At 41.6% G+C, this 16,460-nt stretch overlaps 1 protein-coding gene across 1 annotated transcript; it reads left to right on the forward strand.

The window, feature by feature from the left end:
* Window positions 1-3,697: 3,697 nt before the first annotated feature.
* crabp2a (cellular retinoic acid binding protein 2, a) lies at window positions 3,698-13,535 on the forward strand. The gene is made up of 4 exons (XM_008432748.3): window positions 3,698-4,184; window positions 8,629-8,807; window positions 9,325-9,441; window positions 12,525-13,535. Exons 1-4 carry the CDS (start codon window positions 4,103-4,105, stop codon window positions 12,573-12,575), a joined length of 429 nt encoding a protein of 142 aa, XP_008430970.1. The 5' UTR covers window positions 3,698-4,102; the 3' UTR covers window positions 12,576-13,535.
* Window positions 13,536-16,460: the final 2,925 nt, after the last annotated feature.

Genomic DNA, 16,460 nt, shown 5'->3' on the forward strand with positions numbered 1-16,460 from the left:
TGAAGATCAAATCAGCTAAAGCTGGCACCGGAGGAGCAATCCAATACTTTTTACACCTTCAAAGACAGAGGAGCCTCTCTTTGTTCACTCCGTCTCAACTCTATCTGACACTGCAGGTTGTGCTTTTGATCTCCAAGGTTTCCCTGACTCTCTTTACCGACTCACTTTCTCCACAACAATAAGATTTTTTATTTTTTTTTTAAATCACTTGCACTCAAATTTCTAACTTTCTCCCTAACTTAACTATTCCTTCTGCCATCCATCTTCTCCCATTATGCTCTCCTCCTCTTCGACAGACTTGAGGAATGTGTCCGAGCAGCACAAAGGAACAAAAGCCAGACTGCAGGAGGAGGAGAAGGGGGCGATTGGGAGCGAAAGTTGCCCGAAATGAAGAAGAGACAGGAATGGGGCGGGGGGGAATGAGTGGAGAGAGTGAGGCCGAGAAGAGCAGAGCACGGATGAGTGCACCTGAATGCTGAGCCGTGCTTTGTCACGGCGTGCTGACATGCAGCATCACACACATTTCAGAGCTCTTTATCAATCCCCGCTTTGAAACGGCACACACACATATACACACACACAAGATGGGTGAGGCTGTCACTGCGTTGCTCTGCTTCTAAACCCTTTGATGCTTTTTTGTTGTTATGTCATGGTAATATGTTAAAGGATCCGCAGCGAAGCCGAAGATGGATTCCCTAGATGCTTTGCCTGCTCTTTTGTGTTTGAACTGGTCACTTTGAATTTGAGGACGTGACTGATTCTTCATTTTGGAGAGAAATGACACTTTCAGCAGACCACCGGCAGAAGCGAAGTGGCGGAATGTTGTCAAACGGACGCAGAGACGCGCACAATCAGCTTAACTCTGTTTGCAAAAGGATCCGTGCACTTTGAATGTTCTCACGTCATAACAACAACCAAATAATTCGATGTATTCAAATAAAGAGAATAAAGTTAAATGCCAACACAAAGTGACGTCTGATTGCTAAGTAAAAGCAATGTGCAAAAAACAAAAAAAGGAGTTATAAAAGTGTGGCTTGCGTTTGCATTTAGCCTCGTTACTCTGACTTGAGAAGGTACACAATTTCTCTCATCACCTCTACAATGACTTCTGGTGGTGGCAGTATCATGCTGAGGTGATGATTTTCTGTAGCAGAGACAGGTGAGCTAGTCATCTGAGGGAAGGGAGATACAGCTACAAAACAGAGATAATGGCGGAAACTTGAGACGCTTTCTGTGTGAATGTGCTGGAGATATTTTTGCAAAGAACGGATAAAAATTTCAGCCTCAATGATTACGGTTGGTACGAATTTTTAAAAAATTTAAAACAGTGAAAGGTTTGTTGACTAAGGAGATAGTTGATGCAAGAAAACTTTTATGCACACGCAGATGTTAACACACTACCAGTGAACAAATGTTGACGAAAGGAAACCAGGGCTTAGATGGATGTTTGAGAAATATTGCTAGAATCAGTGCAAATGAAAATGCAAAGTGCAGTTTGCACATTGCCTGTATGCCATGCTGAAGAGAGCAAAGCCTGAAGTTCAAATACCTGATGATTAAAGTACAAATGTAATCTGATATGAAACTCATAATGTAATAAAAACGTTGATTTCATCCAAAGTTCACTAATGGACTTGTCTTTGGATGACTTTGTTTTTGCTTCCAAATGTTTTAGTTGTGCTTTGCCCCAAAGGACTTGCAGCTGTTGTTGCAGAATAAAGAAAGGTTTGGTAAAATGTCGATGAACACCAGATTTTTCAGATTTTCATCCCACCAGACCACATCGCATTTGAAAATTACTTTCTTTTTTTTTTTTAATGTCTATCACATCAAATCCCAACCTTGAAGTTACTCATTCTGATAGGTGACAAAATGCGGACAAGTTCAAGGGGTATGAAAACTTGGTAACACTTTATTTGAAGGGGTGTGCATAAGACTGACATGACACTGTCAAAAACATGACATAACACCTGTCATGAACATGAAGGAGTCTTTATGAATGTTTATAACAGTTGTCATAAAGTGTCATTTGGTAAATAATGACACTTTTAATACAATGTTGCTCTAAAAGTTGCATTAAAAATCCATTAAAAGTGCCAACTTTGCATGATTTTGTAAATAATAACAATTTAATGCAAAGTTAGCATTTTTTATCTACTTTTAATGCAACTTTTAGAGCAAATTTGCATTAAAAGTGTGATTATTTACCGAATGACACTTCATGACAACTGTTATAAACATTCATAAAGACTTCTTTATGTTCATGACAGATGTTACATCATGTTTTTGACAGTGTTGTGTCAGTTTTAAGAAACACCCCTTCAAATAAAGCATTACCGAAAACTTTTTAACTGAATTTCTGTGTTTCTTGGTGGAGAAACAAAAACACTCTGAAAAAGATTAAAAGGAAGCAGGAAAAAGAGAGAATGAGTGAAGGAAAACGGAGCGAGTCTGTGGAAATCAGATTTCTGATATGGGTGTCTTGTGAGAACATGCTGTGATTGTGTCATGGTGTGTGGCCTATGTGTGTGTGCGTGTGTGTGTGTGTGTGCGTGTGTGTGTGTGTGTGTGTGTGTGTGTGTGTGTGTGTGTGTGTGTGTGTGTGTGTGTGTGTGTGTGTGTGTGCGTGGGAGAAGGGGTCGGGGGGAGGAGAACAATATGAACAAGCTTTGTTCACATCAAACTAGCCGCAGTGTGAGATACAGTTTGCTGCATTTGGACGCAGCTCTCTGCGTAAAAGTGCATATCAAGTTTCCAGACGCTGTCATGCCTTTGTTAGTCACATGTCTCTGTTACAGGTTTGTGTTTTAGTGGGTTGGAGCTTTCACACAACATACAATAAGGGACCTAAACCCTCATTATTGCCCACCAATCCTTTGCTGGAGTCACCGGTTAATTCGCCGTTCAGTGAAGCGGACAGGATCATCCATCAAGAGTCAATAGTTAACGTCGGCTTTGTCCAATTTCCATCCATCATCACCGCGTGCGTGACTGTGCGCGTGCTCTTTATGCGGATACCTCCTACTCTGCGCTCCCCCACCCCCTCGGCCTCCTGACCCTACCCCGTCTACCAGATCTCCTCCTCTTGCCCCTTTCTTCCGCCCGAGCAGCGGGGGGCAAAAAGCTCCAACGTGCGTCAACCCCACCTCTTCGTACTAATCCCCGCACGCCCTCTGCTCCTGTGCGCTTCCCACAGGAGGGTTTTATTTTCCTCTAACGCACCCGCAGCTAAATGGATATATCCCAAAAGGTCGCAGCCAGGAGCTGTATCCCATTACCAGCACTTTTATTTTTATGGCACGGAGCAGTAGCGCACAGGAGACTGCGGAGGGGGTGAACTTGACTTTCTTCTCTTCTCTGTTCACAAACACACACACACACACACACACACACACACCCACACACACACACACACACACACACACACACACACACACACCCACACACACACACACACACACACACACACACACACACACACACACACACACACTGCCGCTGCCATCCACTCAGTCTGCCAGTTGTCCGGTTCTTCCTTCGCACCGCCCTGCCAAGACGACATGTTCTGTCAACAGACTGGCTTGGCTACATCCTCCCTCTTTTGAAACGGCAACGAAGCAATCAATGCAATCTGCATGACAAGTTGCAAAAAACGAGACTTTTGCTGCGCGCCTGGCTGCTGGGGCTGCCATTAAAGTTGATGCTAAGCGTCTCCAAATGCTGGTCTGGCTTGGCTCCGTGCGTTAACCGTGAAATGCACATGTTGCCTGCAAAGGCGGGGTCAAATCGAGCCCCCCTCTCTCCCCCTCATCACGCAGTAGGACTCCGGGGCGTGCCCACATTAAAAAAGAAACCGAGGGGGCGTGCGCATCCCCACGCAAGTGTCTTCGCTTGCCATTCATTTTAAGCGCAGCAGCTTTGACCGAGCATCACACAGTTAGAGATAAGAAGAGCTGTCAGACGCAGCCGCTCAGACTGAGCTAAATCAAAGCATCCTCCGGGCTTCAGGTCAGGCGGAATAACTGGAACTTATATTTTACGCGCGGAAGAACTTGGACCTGTCAACGTACTTTAATTAATTTAGAACTACCTGCAGCCGAAGATGGAGCGCCAAATCCCCGATTTCTCTGGTACCTGGGAAATGAAAAGCTCGGAAAACTTTGAAGAGCTTCTGAAAACACTGGGTAAGCAAAGAGAGTGATGCTTAAAATGTGCTTCTCGCTTCTTTTTTTTTTTAAATATATAGATATATTATTTTTACAGAGACATTAATCACAAAGACCTCGTTCTGCAGGACACAGGGTCAGATTTTGTCATGTGCCTCCTTGCACAGGATCAGCCTGTTCGGCTCCGCCGGGGGGGTCTTTGTCATTCTGCAGAACCAAAAACTCAAAGCTTGGGCCCCCACCCTTTTTTCTCTCCCATCTCCCATCCTTTTGGCCTGTCCTTACAAACACAAAGGAGACAAACGGCGGCACATCTGTCCGTGAACAACCTCCAATTATCTGAGTGGGTGCCGTTATGACACAATACAGTAGGGCAGACAGTAGCATCATTATGTAAAGTATCAGTCAGGGAGAGGAATAAAGACATGCTTCCCCTCAGACCCACAGCACCACTAAACGTCTCCTGATGTCATGATCTTTTTTCTATTAAAAAGATTGTAATTCCACATTTAACACAATTGGTTTTACACTTAACAAGCCAACAACAATCTGAAATTATAATTATTTAAAAAGTGAAATAATTGATAGTATACTATTTGCCAGCCAATAAAATTATCCACCAACAGCTGCCTGCAAGACCATTTAAAGAGCGTAGAAAAGTTCTGTGAACTTAAACTTTGCTGTATGTTCAAGTGAGCAACACGAGTGAATGAGATATTTCTTTGACTTGCTCATACAGATTTAACTAAAACAAGCAGAATATCCCACAAAGGTTTATTTATTTCGGGAATTCAATTCAAAAAGTGAAGTTATATAGATTCATCACACAGAGTGACATACTTCAAGTGCTTATCTCTCTTCTTTAGATGACTAAGGAGCATATAGTGCCATTTTATAGCACAATCAAGAAATTATATTACCCTCAGTTGTTATAAAAGTGTTGTACATTTCAAATATGACTTTAAAGAATCTGACTTTGTAATTTAATGCCTTGAAATTGGGCCTCGGTCTCTACAAAAACTCCTGATCTTTCTGAAACCTCAGAATGTCTTCACTACAGCATTCTTCTATTAAGCATTTGATAACGTTTTTACCAACGTTGAATTGAGAAGCAGCTGGTTTTACCAGCTCAACAGATGCGCAGTTCCACCAGATGTTTGCTAATTGTTGCTGGCTAGTCTGAAGGAGCTGAGTGGGAGAGGTCTGCTCTGTCAGGGAGAAGCTGGGAAGCTTTGAGGAGGAGGAGGAGCTTCATCCTCGAAGGCGGTGCTTGGTCCACACAGGGATTTTTCTGCTCGCTTCGGCACGTCGCAGCCATCATTACTCACGAGGATCCTGTCTGTCTGGCATTTTCTAATCATTTTTCATTAGACGATTTTCCAGGTCACACCTGGAATTTGCGTCATCAACTCAGAGAGATATCATCACAGCAAACAAGGTCGCTCTTTATCCAGCTCTCTCTCTCAGACTCACTCGCTTTAATCCTAAGCACATGGAGGTCACTGAAATACCTGTCAAAGGCCACTACTGTCCCTGAGCCAACACTCATTATGGCAGAGAATTCCTGTTGAAGCAATTAGCGAGCATGTTTTGCTCCAATAATCCTGCCTGTTTGACTCCATCACCCTTTGTGTGTGTGTGTGCTTGAGGGGAGAGAGGAAAGGGGCTCTAACAAAGGACAAGATGGCGATATGTTTAGGTTGCACTGTGCGCAATAATCAGGGGTCAAGATTTTTCAATACTGTGCAAAAGTCTGAAGTCATTAATTGTGTGATTTCATTCTATTCATAAGGAGACAAACTTTTCTGATCAGCAGCTCTTCAAGGTTTCTTTTAAGTTTAATTTGTTGTCCTGAACCCAAACATTTCCAGAAATTGACTGTTAAATCGTTCAACTCAAAACTCCAGAAATAAACCGGCGCTGTGTCCACGCATGACAGGCAACTTAGCAATTATCTGTATTAATGTGGATCTCCCTGCACTCTGTTACCAACATCTCTTGAGTGTGAAATTGATCGAAGATAAAGCACTTTAACACATGAAGAGATATTTTAGCACCAACATAATGATCCCCAGTGAACTAACGCTTCATACCTGGCATTTAGGAGACGATTAACTGGAAGCCTTTACTGAGTGTGAGATAACTTTTATTAATAATTCTTCTACTTTAGATGGTTTTTGGGGCCAAAATCATCCTTTGGTTTTTCACAATTCTAAATTTTAAGCACACACTGCATGATAAATTGTCATGGCTACATTCCTGGATTGGAGGGAAAGTGGAAGAAAAATCTTTCAGAAAGTTCTGGGGACCCATTGTTCAAAGGCCATTAAAGACAACAACAACAACAAAAAAAAATCACAAATAATACAAATAAAACTTTTGCACGAATGCAAGACTCTCAGGAACGTTGCTCCTGGTTTCACTGAAGACACTTCACAGCTGGACGAGGCCCATCAGCACCACCGACGCTCCTCTCACCATCTATCCGTCCTCTCTTCCTTGACGAACTCCTCCTCTCCGTCTCTCTGTCCCAAATGCTTCCTATGCACTTTGACCTCTGACCCTGACTGTCTCTCTGTGTCTGTGTGTGTTCTGTGGTGAGGTCTGCCTTTTGGTCCCACGTCTGCAGACAGGAAGGGTCGAAGGTGACCTTTAGCTCGGAGGATTTTGCAGAAGCACCCAAGCCTTCCTTCTGTCCTCAGCAAATGTCTCACACTTCAGGACATTAACTCTGTTTGCTGACCGATAAATCTGAAGAGGAATTTTAATCTTTAATGTTATTTTTCTTTTATTGCAAATAAGTACAAATAAATAAGAAAAAAAATGTGGAATCTGGATGTTAAATCCATTATTAAGGAAGCTTGCAGATACATTTATTTGTAAAACAGAGAATATTTATTGTTTTTTTTTTTTTTTTTTTTTTTTTTTTTTATTTAAGTTTTATTAAATTCAATGAAAATTACAATATAAATAAAGCTACAAGTTTCAGGACAATATAAAGAAATGAAATGAAAGAATTACCAGACTTATTACTTATCAGTGAAATGACAGAACAAAGTCTGTGGGCAGAAGTTCCTTTAAAACATGATGCTAAGTACCAATTCATCTAAAACACGATCACGTGAAACATTATGCACTCCAGAATTTAGCATCTTAATTTGAATAAAATCTGCTATGCAAGTTTCTAAGACTGCACATATTGGCAATGTGTTGAAAGCTTTTGTAAGTCTCCCTTCAAGTCAAGTAATTTCCAACTCGGCATCACGGAGTGCAGTCTGCATCTTATTCCTCTCCTCCTCGACCAGATGCAGATAATGCACCCTCTGCCCTTGTGCAGCATGCGTACCCTGCCTACGGTGTGGATGCTTGACACACTGTTCATGCTTGGTGACTGTGCATTTCTCCATGTGTATATTTACACTCGGTGACAGGTGGGAATGTGTGTGAGGTGAGAGGTGTGAAACTCAACTCGACGGAGCATACACACTTCCCCTCGCACTTGGACAGAGATCTTCACACACAACACACAGACCTTCTGCCCCTCGGCAGTCAGAACAACCCCCCACTCCCGCCTCTTCTTCCTTTTCTTCCTCCTTCTTCTTCTTCCACAGCCGTCTGAATCCCATTCCCTCTGTTTCCCACACTGCAAAATCAGATTCCCTCTCTTATCTTTTACATTTTCTCTGACATCTATCATGTTTGGCTAACACATTTGGCATCAATTCTTTTTTTTTTTTTTTTGTAATTTAGTAACTTTAATTTTAGCCTCTCAGATATGGAGTAATTGATAAATGAAACTCCCTCTGTGCTTAATGGAAGGAGGAAAGAAGGGAATAATACCACAGTATGCAGAAAGTATAAATCCCCAGTTGAGCCTGGGTGTATTTAATCTGTGGGTGCGTGTTTGCATGTGTTCACAGATGATGTTGTCAGGGGAGAATGCAGATGTGCAGACTTGCTTTGTTTCATGACCTCATTATTTCCCCACAATCATTGCTGGAAGGATTTATGGGACGCAAGTGAAGCACTTTTCCCTCTCAGCAGAGCAGGATATCTTTGAACCTGTACAGTGGCTTTTTGTCGCGTTTCAACATAAACGTGTTTATGTTTCATTGAGATTTAATGAGTTAGACCAAAAATCTGAAAAGTCTGTAATTCAATCCCAGCATAAATCCGACTGTTCAGTGAAGGAGTCAGAGATTCATTAGAGAGCGCTGGTGAACAAACAGCTTCATGGAGCGCTCCTTTCACTCCACGGGTTTGCACCTCTTTGTATTTAATCCCAATAAATTACACAGAGGACTTGTATGACTAAATGTGAACAAGCTGAAGAGGGATGAATGCTATAAATATCAGCAGGACACAATGTTGAAAAATCAGTAAATCAGATCGTAACTCTGCGTCAGAGTGATTCTCACTCGCTTTATCTCAGGCTTTATCTGTCGGACTTTCGTATCTTCAGGGGTGAATGTGATGCTGCGTAAGATTGCTGTGAAAGCCGCCTCGAAGCCACTGGTGGAGATCTCGCAGAACGGGGAGACGCTGTCCATCAAGACGTCCACCACAGTCCGCACCACTCACATCAACTTCACCGTGGGCCAGGAGTTCAACGAGGCAACTGTGGACGGCCGCCCCTGCACGGTAAGCAAGCCTAGATTTGTTGTTTTAAATGCAAACACTCGTGTCAGAGGCAGAAATGGGCGTGTAAAGAAGGAGCGGCCCACATGCCATAAATTTGTTTAATTATGCTTTTCCATCACTACAAAACTAATAGCACAGCTTCACTCTTCCCTGATTTTCCGAGGGCCCATCAAGATTCGCTTTGCTTTTCAACATCCCAACGTCTTCCCGCTCCATCCTCCCCTCTTGGCCTTTCTTGCCCTCTGCCCCTCCCTAATTCTCCCCGCTCCCCCTGTGTGGCCTCTGTGTGGCCGTCTCCAAAGCAAACACATGCATCCAGCCAGGACTTCACTGCATCACAGCTTATCACTTCCAAGTGGCCGGCCCGCAATGGGTTATTTCTCCGGTTCCTACACTATAGACACTCATTCATTGGCTCCTGTCTTTGTGAATGACAGTAAATCAGTCTGTGCATCCAGGCAGTCATAAAACACATCGTCTTATTTTTTCCCCTCTCATGATCTTGTTTTGCATTTAGAGTTTTCCACGGTGGGAAACAGACAGCAAAATCAGCTGTGAGCAGACTCTGCAGAAAGGAGAAGGCCCCAAGACGTCCTGGACCCGAGAGATCACCAGTGACGGCAAGCTGATCCTGGTAAATCACACAAACTGACAAAAAAACAAAAAACTTTGCTAAAATAGTCATAATACTTTGACTTTTTTACTAATTGTCACTCTAAAACTCAAAACGTTGCCGTATCTTATTGGGATTTCATGGAAAACGATGCGCAGTTTTTTGTGGTGTGCATTAATATTCCTGAATTACTGCTTTGTAGAACCACATTTCTGTGCAAATAAAGCTGCATGTCTTTCGGGATATGCCTCTACTAGTTTTGCACAGATTGTTGACCCCTCCTCTGCACAATAGCTGAAGTTCAGTCAGACTGGATGAAAAGTGTCTGTGAACGTCAGTTTTCAAGTCAGGTCACAGTTTCTCAATTGGATTTTTGCTTGACTGAGCCATTTTACCACAAGTATACTTTGATTAAACATAATTCCTATTCATAAAAAATAATAATCATCTTTTCTATGTACATCAGAAAGGTTCTTTTTTTTTCTTGCGTTATCAGTTTATCGTTTTCCATATTATTGGTGCGTTTCCTCCATGTCTTGTGGCAAACCTTAAACTGGACTTCGTGGGTTTCTTTTAAAAAAATTGGCTTATTCTTGCCACCGTTCTTTTATTTAAGGCCAGGTTTTCTTTCCCAAAGTTGTCCTATTAACAGATTCTCTCCTACTTGAGACTTTGGAATATTTACACCGTAATTATGCTGTACAGATAACATTTAAATTTATGTTCCGCTATCTTAACTTTTAGCATTTAAGGCCTATATTTACATAAAGTAAGAACAAAATGAATCATTTCCAGGCTCATATTAATAAAAGCTTTTCATCAAAAGGACAAGCTCAAGTCAGTCTTGAATATTCACAGGGTTCAACTATAAATGTTATAAACAATCATAACATGTGATTTATGGACAAACAGTTTGCAATGAGTCAGAAAAACATCACAAATCAACTTGACTTGAGTTTTAACTTAAATCAGACTTTTAAGCTTTCACCAAAGAAAATATTGGAAACTGTCCATGTAATACTCTGGAAACCAAACAAAAGAAACATATATTGTTGGGGAAACGTCCTTTGTTCTGTTCCTGGGGCTTCGTGTTGCCTCCCAGTGGGCATCAAGGAATGCTTTATTAAGTCATTATGAAGATGGATTAGCTGCACCGGCGGTTCTGGTTGACTGGCGCCAGAGGCGAGTCCACCCCCCACCTCCGAACCCATTCTGCTCTTTTTTGCGTTTTCACAAAAGAATGAAGATTTCATTAATGCCAAATGAATCTCTGTGCAAAAAAAAAAATCCAGTCCAGGTTTTAACAACTGGAGCCGCTTAGATCTTAAATTACAGATAATGCAGTTCAGTCCAGATTCCTCACAAAAAAAACTAAGTAGACCTTTAATTTAGCAAAAATCCCCAAAAAACAAACAAAAAACAAAAACAGGGGATGTTTCCTCTGCAGTGACTACTCATCCAATAAACAATAAAAAACTTGCTTGGGGCGCAACTGAGATAACTATTTCACTTTGATTAATTATGTTGCCCTGGGCGGTGAGCCATATTGGCTAAATTAGACAGTGCCAGAAGGTAGCATTGACAGAACTGCATTAAAACATATGAGAACTGAGGCCGACTCAGTCAAACTCCAGTTTTATCATCAATATTTTTAGATAAAACTAAAGATAATTATTATTATTATTGGGGGTTATTTGTTGTTGTTGTCAAAATCACTTGTGGCAAAAATTAGCTTATCAAATTTAGCAAGTTCTTTGATAATCTCATCATCTCTACTTAATTTAGATTTCTATTAAAAATGCTACTTCTTAACAGAAACTTTTTCTTTTCTCGCTGGACAAATGAGCTCTAATTAAAAGTCAAAGTTATTTGAAGGCTTAAACAGGGTTGAAGAAGATATGTAAAAAGCGTGTAGGGTGTTTCATGCCACGTCTGGAATGGCTAAAGTCCAAAACCACAGGATAAATCCGACTCACAAGTCTTTAAAATGAGTGAACCGCAGTTGGTCTGCTTTAGGAGAGGAAAAGCAGTCAGACAAGCAAATGTTCACCATTCCTGCTGCTTTTCTCTGCTGGGAATGTTGCAAATCAATCCAAGTCTGGTCAGCCTGGCCACGATTTGACAACATGCTCTGAATTCTCGCAAGTCTTTCAAAACAGCAATCGTTACAGGAACGCTCAAAGACACAAAAGAGTCTCTCATTTTTATTCTATGAAAGGTTATACAGTTGTGTTTTGCAATATGATAAAAATTATGCACTTCTCAATTTGTTGATCCTGTTCCACATGACAACCCGGAGATGACAAGGAGAAGAATAGATCGTATTCCTTCCTGCAGTAAATCCTTTTTTTTTTCCAGCTGGGCAACTTGTAAATCAGAAAGGTATTTATGGGGAAATACTTTCTGGAGGGTTGGCATTTAAAACTCTTAATTTGCTTTAAAGTACTGAACCAACAACCGCTGTGGAGCAGCCAGCAGCGGTTGACGTGTTTGCGTCAGAATCGAATGTCTGTTTCTGTAATCCTGTTAGCTTCTGGATAAATCACATTACGCTGGCCTACAAAAGTAGGCACTGCTATTGAACTTTGAACCAGTTTGTCACAAACACAAACCTTTATGTACTTTACAAGGACTTTATGTGATAAATCAGTGCAAAGCAGCACATAATATGAGCAGGAAGGACAAACTATTTTCATGAATAAATCAGAAAAGTCTGACCTGCTTTTGTAGAGTCATCTTTCATAACCAATTGCAGCTCTAAGTCTTTATTTGAAATATCTCAAACTTAGCCAGATTTCTGTACAGCCATTTTTAAGCAATTGCACATATTCTCAATTGGACTCATCTCTAGACTTTGACTATGCCATTCTAAACACATGAATGTGTTTTGATCCAACTCATTCCATTGTAGCTCAGGCTGCATTTTTAAGCTTGACGTGTTGAGGATGTTTTGAAAATCCCCCCACCATTTCCTCACCTCTGGCAAGCATAAAATGTGTATGAACACTTTTGCAAAGCGGTAAACTGGATCAGCATGAATTATTGACGGTTAAACTGAGTCCAGTCCTGCGAGTGGTAACTCTGTCCTTTGTTTGTTGTTCCAGACCATGAGGGCGGACGATGTGATTTGCACCAGAGTCTATGAACGACAATGAACAACAGCACTTCTCCCTTTTTTTTGTTTTTTTGCCCTTCTAGTTCCTCTCTCCTCTTCACCACTCCCCCTTTCTGTGTGCTGGGAGACACCAATCTGAAGATTTCTTCCAGTTAATCTGTTAGCTCCAACATATGATATTAATGTGGTAATTGTATTTAGCATGTCACATTTAAAATCTGAGCTTCCGTCTTCGTTTTCCTCACGCGTTTTCTGACCTGACCAGCTCCATTTTGGGTGACGCATCGAGTCGCTAAATTGCAGCTCATGCATTTGTTTGTCTGTGTGCGCAAGTGTGTGTGTGTGTGTGATTGAGGGTTGTGCAGCAACAGCAGGCGAGATGTGAGACTATATTTGTAGATGTGTAAGCCAATCCATGAGCTCTTCCTTGATCAGGTCAGTTTTGACGTCTGTCCTCTCCTCTTTCTGTAGCCTCGCTCTCCGTCGCCCCATCTAATTTGCTTTTTGTATTTATTACTACAAAACTTTTTACACTGTATCTCTTTTGTATGAAATAATAGGAAAACGACCCTTTCTAGGGGGAAAAAAATAAACCACCTTGACGTCAGTTCTTTGGCTCTCCTGTGCAGAAAAAAAAACTATTAAGGAGCAGTAAAGGCATTTAACGGTGCCCGAAGTTTTATGGTTTGTGAGTGTAGCTGCAGAATGTGTGCACATTAAATGGCTCCATCTTATTTTAGGCTTTCTCTCAGCTGTCTGCAACCAGAATAACTTGTCTGTCACCTCCTTCTTCACATTCTCTGTCCATCTTCTCCCCTCGTCTCTCTCATGTCTATACTTTTCGTGCTTAGTGTTCCTGGATCTGCTAATTCTGCAGCTTTCCTTCACCCCCACAGCTGCAGTTCAGTAGTATTTGTCTTGTTTCCATTTTGTTTGGCAGTTGGAAGTATATTGTTTGTTTTTTACGGTTCTTAATAAAGTTTAACAAGACATTTTTTCAGCCAAAGCCGTCCTTTGTTTCATTGTTTTGCTGCTACAGAGCCAGAAAATCTTTTACTGTTTTATTTGCCAAGATTTTTTTTTTGTTTCACTATTTTTTCTCCCACTAACCTAGCATTTTAGGATAGCTTTGTTATTAGATGTTGCTAGTGTACTTAACTTTGAACAATGGACTCTTCAGACTTCAGAAGTTTTCCTTAAATGATGAGCCATTGTGTTGACATAAATTTAAAAATGCGTTTTTAGCAGCCAAAAGGAAATAGTCTGTCCCTATCTATCGTTTGATCTATAAAATGTAAACATTGAGATAATTTCAACGCTAATTCTTTTTTAAAGACCTATAAAAACATTGGTCATCTGTACATTTTTTGGGCCAAAGTTTTTTAATAAGAACCACAGAAGGAACCCAAAGAGTCACGAGGCTGTGGAGCCTGCAGGCTTAAAGCTGCAGGCTCCATAAAATACATGGAAAGATGTGATTGTAAAGTGAAACTGTGTCAAAGTTTGAGTGTATTTGCAGGGTTTAGGCACCACAGTAACCAATGAATATCTAGAATCCACAAACACTTTAAACCCCCTCTAAAAAAATCTAATAACTGCCTATTTTAATAGCTCAAACTCAGAGCAATACCTTAATAAACATTAGTAGGCACAATGGAAATCATCTTGGCGCTACCACAGAAACTAATACTCTGTTTTTGCTCTCTCCTGTGGACATACAGCCAATTAGCACAAAGGAAAATGAGTGTTGCTCCTGAATTTGCTGCTAACGCCAGCATGTCAAGTAACATTGCACCAAAGTATTTCAGCTTCCAAAGCTGCTTTTTATAGGATGTACTCTGCAAAAACAATGTGCAAATAGTCAATTTTCCATATTTAATTTGGAGTTATGTTCTACAGAACAATCCACCAACAATAGGTGAATCCCTGAATACAATTTGCAGAAAGGATCATCAAGGCTGACCTTACACAGGTTTAGGAACAGGGTGATTAAAATCCTTGCAGACCCCACACATCCTGGACACAAACTTTTTAGTTAAGTTTTACCTCTGGGTCGGCACTACAGAGCACTGTTTGCAGAACAGACAGAATCCCATAAATATTTGCTAAATTCTATCTGGTCTTTCTCAAAACAGATACAATAGTTTTTTATTTTTCCGTTTTTACATGTATTTAAACTTTTGAACTAAAATCAAATTCCTTGCTTGTGTGCACAAACTTGGCAAGCAATGCTTCAAACACAGTTGAAGACTTGATTCATTTAAAAGTCTGACATATGAACAGAAAGGTTTCCATTCTTCAAAAATAGGACATAATTTGGTTATTTTTTGTGGGGAGAACAACTATCGGTGTCCGTCTGATTTCTCCTATTTCTAACCTCATCAGACCTGTCAGTGACCCCTCGTTCCTAACGGCTGTGGACCAAACGCTTCGATAATCCCTCAATCACTCGGAAGAGGTCAAAGGTTCAGCTTCCTCCTTTTAATTTGCCACCCATCTGTACATATAGCTGGACATACACACGAGCGGTATCGATCCTGTCATGCTCAGCGTAATCCCGCTGGAAATCCTTGCCTACGGCGCAGCTGTTGTTTTGGCAACTTTTGGGGGGATTACAGGACAAATACGGGTCAGCGTGCGAGTCGGACTGCGAGCCTCCCGACTGATCATTAAACGGTCAGGGTGCAGGTCAGTGGGCACGTCTCCTGTGGCAGGAAATGCCACTTGGATTACGAAGTATGGCCGATTGACAGCAGATGTGCCTAACAAGTAGCAGGCCGTGAAGGGTCCTGGAAACGATGAGGGAGTAATGATGGGAAGAAAAGACGGATGGCATCGGGTTTTCACAAAGGTGGAAAATAAAAACTGGATGTAGATGAATTCCTGGGAGAGGAATTTGGTGTTGATAAAACCTTTTCTGAGTATCTCATCTTGCCCTGCAGCTTTGTGTTACAGTGTGACCCCAATAAAGTCTACCTCCTGCTCTAATAAAAGAGGTAAATAACTACCCCTCCCTCGCTGTTTATTACCCCCTGGGGCAGTAAAATACAGCTGTCTGGCCCACTTCAAAACGCCCAGCCTCAACAAGGCCCCTGTGAAAGAAAACTCACACATTCACATGAACGGCTTAAAAAAAATTACACTGTACGCGCAGCTCATTGTGTCTCACCCAAAAGGCATGCAGCCAAACTGCCTCAAGAACAAAAAAAAAAAAAAAAGCTGCAGAAACACCTCAAAGACACAAGGATTTATTCCAAAAAAGTAATGAGAAGCAGAAAACATCTTTGAAAGATTCATATTAGATTTCCCTAAAGCCAAAAATGAATGGCGCACTTCATTCCTCAATGTTAAGTGGAAATTCAACACCGTTTCAACATGTCTAACAAGGTAACTTTAGGATATCTAAGGAACCCAACACTAATGCAATGATGTTTGTGGTAGAGCAGGTTAGTTTAGGTGCCCAGGGGCCACAGGCTGACTCACGCCGCTCTGTGTCCAATGACTTACGAGCGGAGAGGAGGCTGAGATGTGTGCGCCTTTCTGCATACTTGACTTTTCCTGAGTGTGTGTCACAAAAGTCCAGGCAAGTGATTTGCAATCTGTTTGAAGCGACTATCGGGTTAAGGGTCAAGTGAATTCTGGCTTGGATTGTAAAGAAATGAGAGGCCTCCTCCTCGGAGGAGGAGAAAGATTGATGGATGGAGAGGCGGCGCATTCCCACCACGTCCTCACAGCCGTGCCTTTTATAGGCTGGGCAAACCTTCAAACGGCGCACTGTCTCTCGTGGAGGGGATTCATTCACAAATACGCACACAACCGCTCGAACGGAAACGCAACACCGCCGGACGGAAAGCACTCCAGTCTCCAACGGCGAAGACAATCAGACCACCCAGGAAACCCTTTGGCTTCTTGTAAAACATCTGTT

The sequence above is a fragment of the Poecilia reticulata genome, chromosome 16 (assembly GCF_904066995.2).
Source record: "Poecilia reticulata chromosome 16, P_reticulata-male-v2, whole genome shotgun sequence".
Classification (NCBI taxonomy): Eukaryota; Metazoa; Chordata; class Actinopteri; order Cyprinodontiformes; family Poeciliidae; genus Poecilia; species Poecilia reticulata.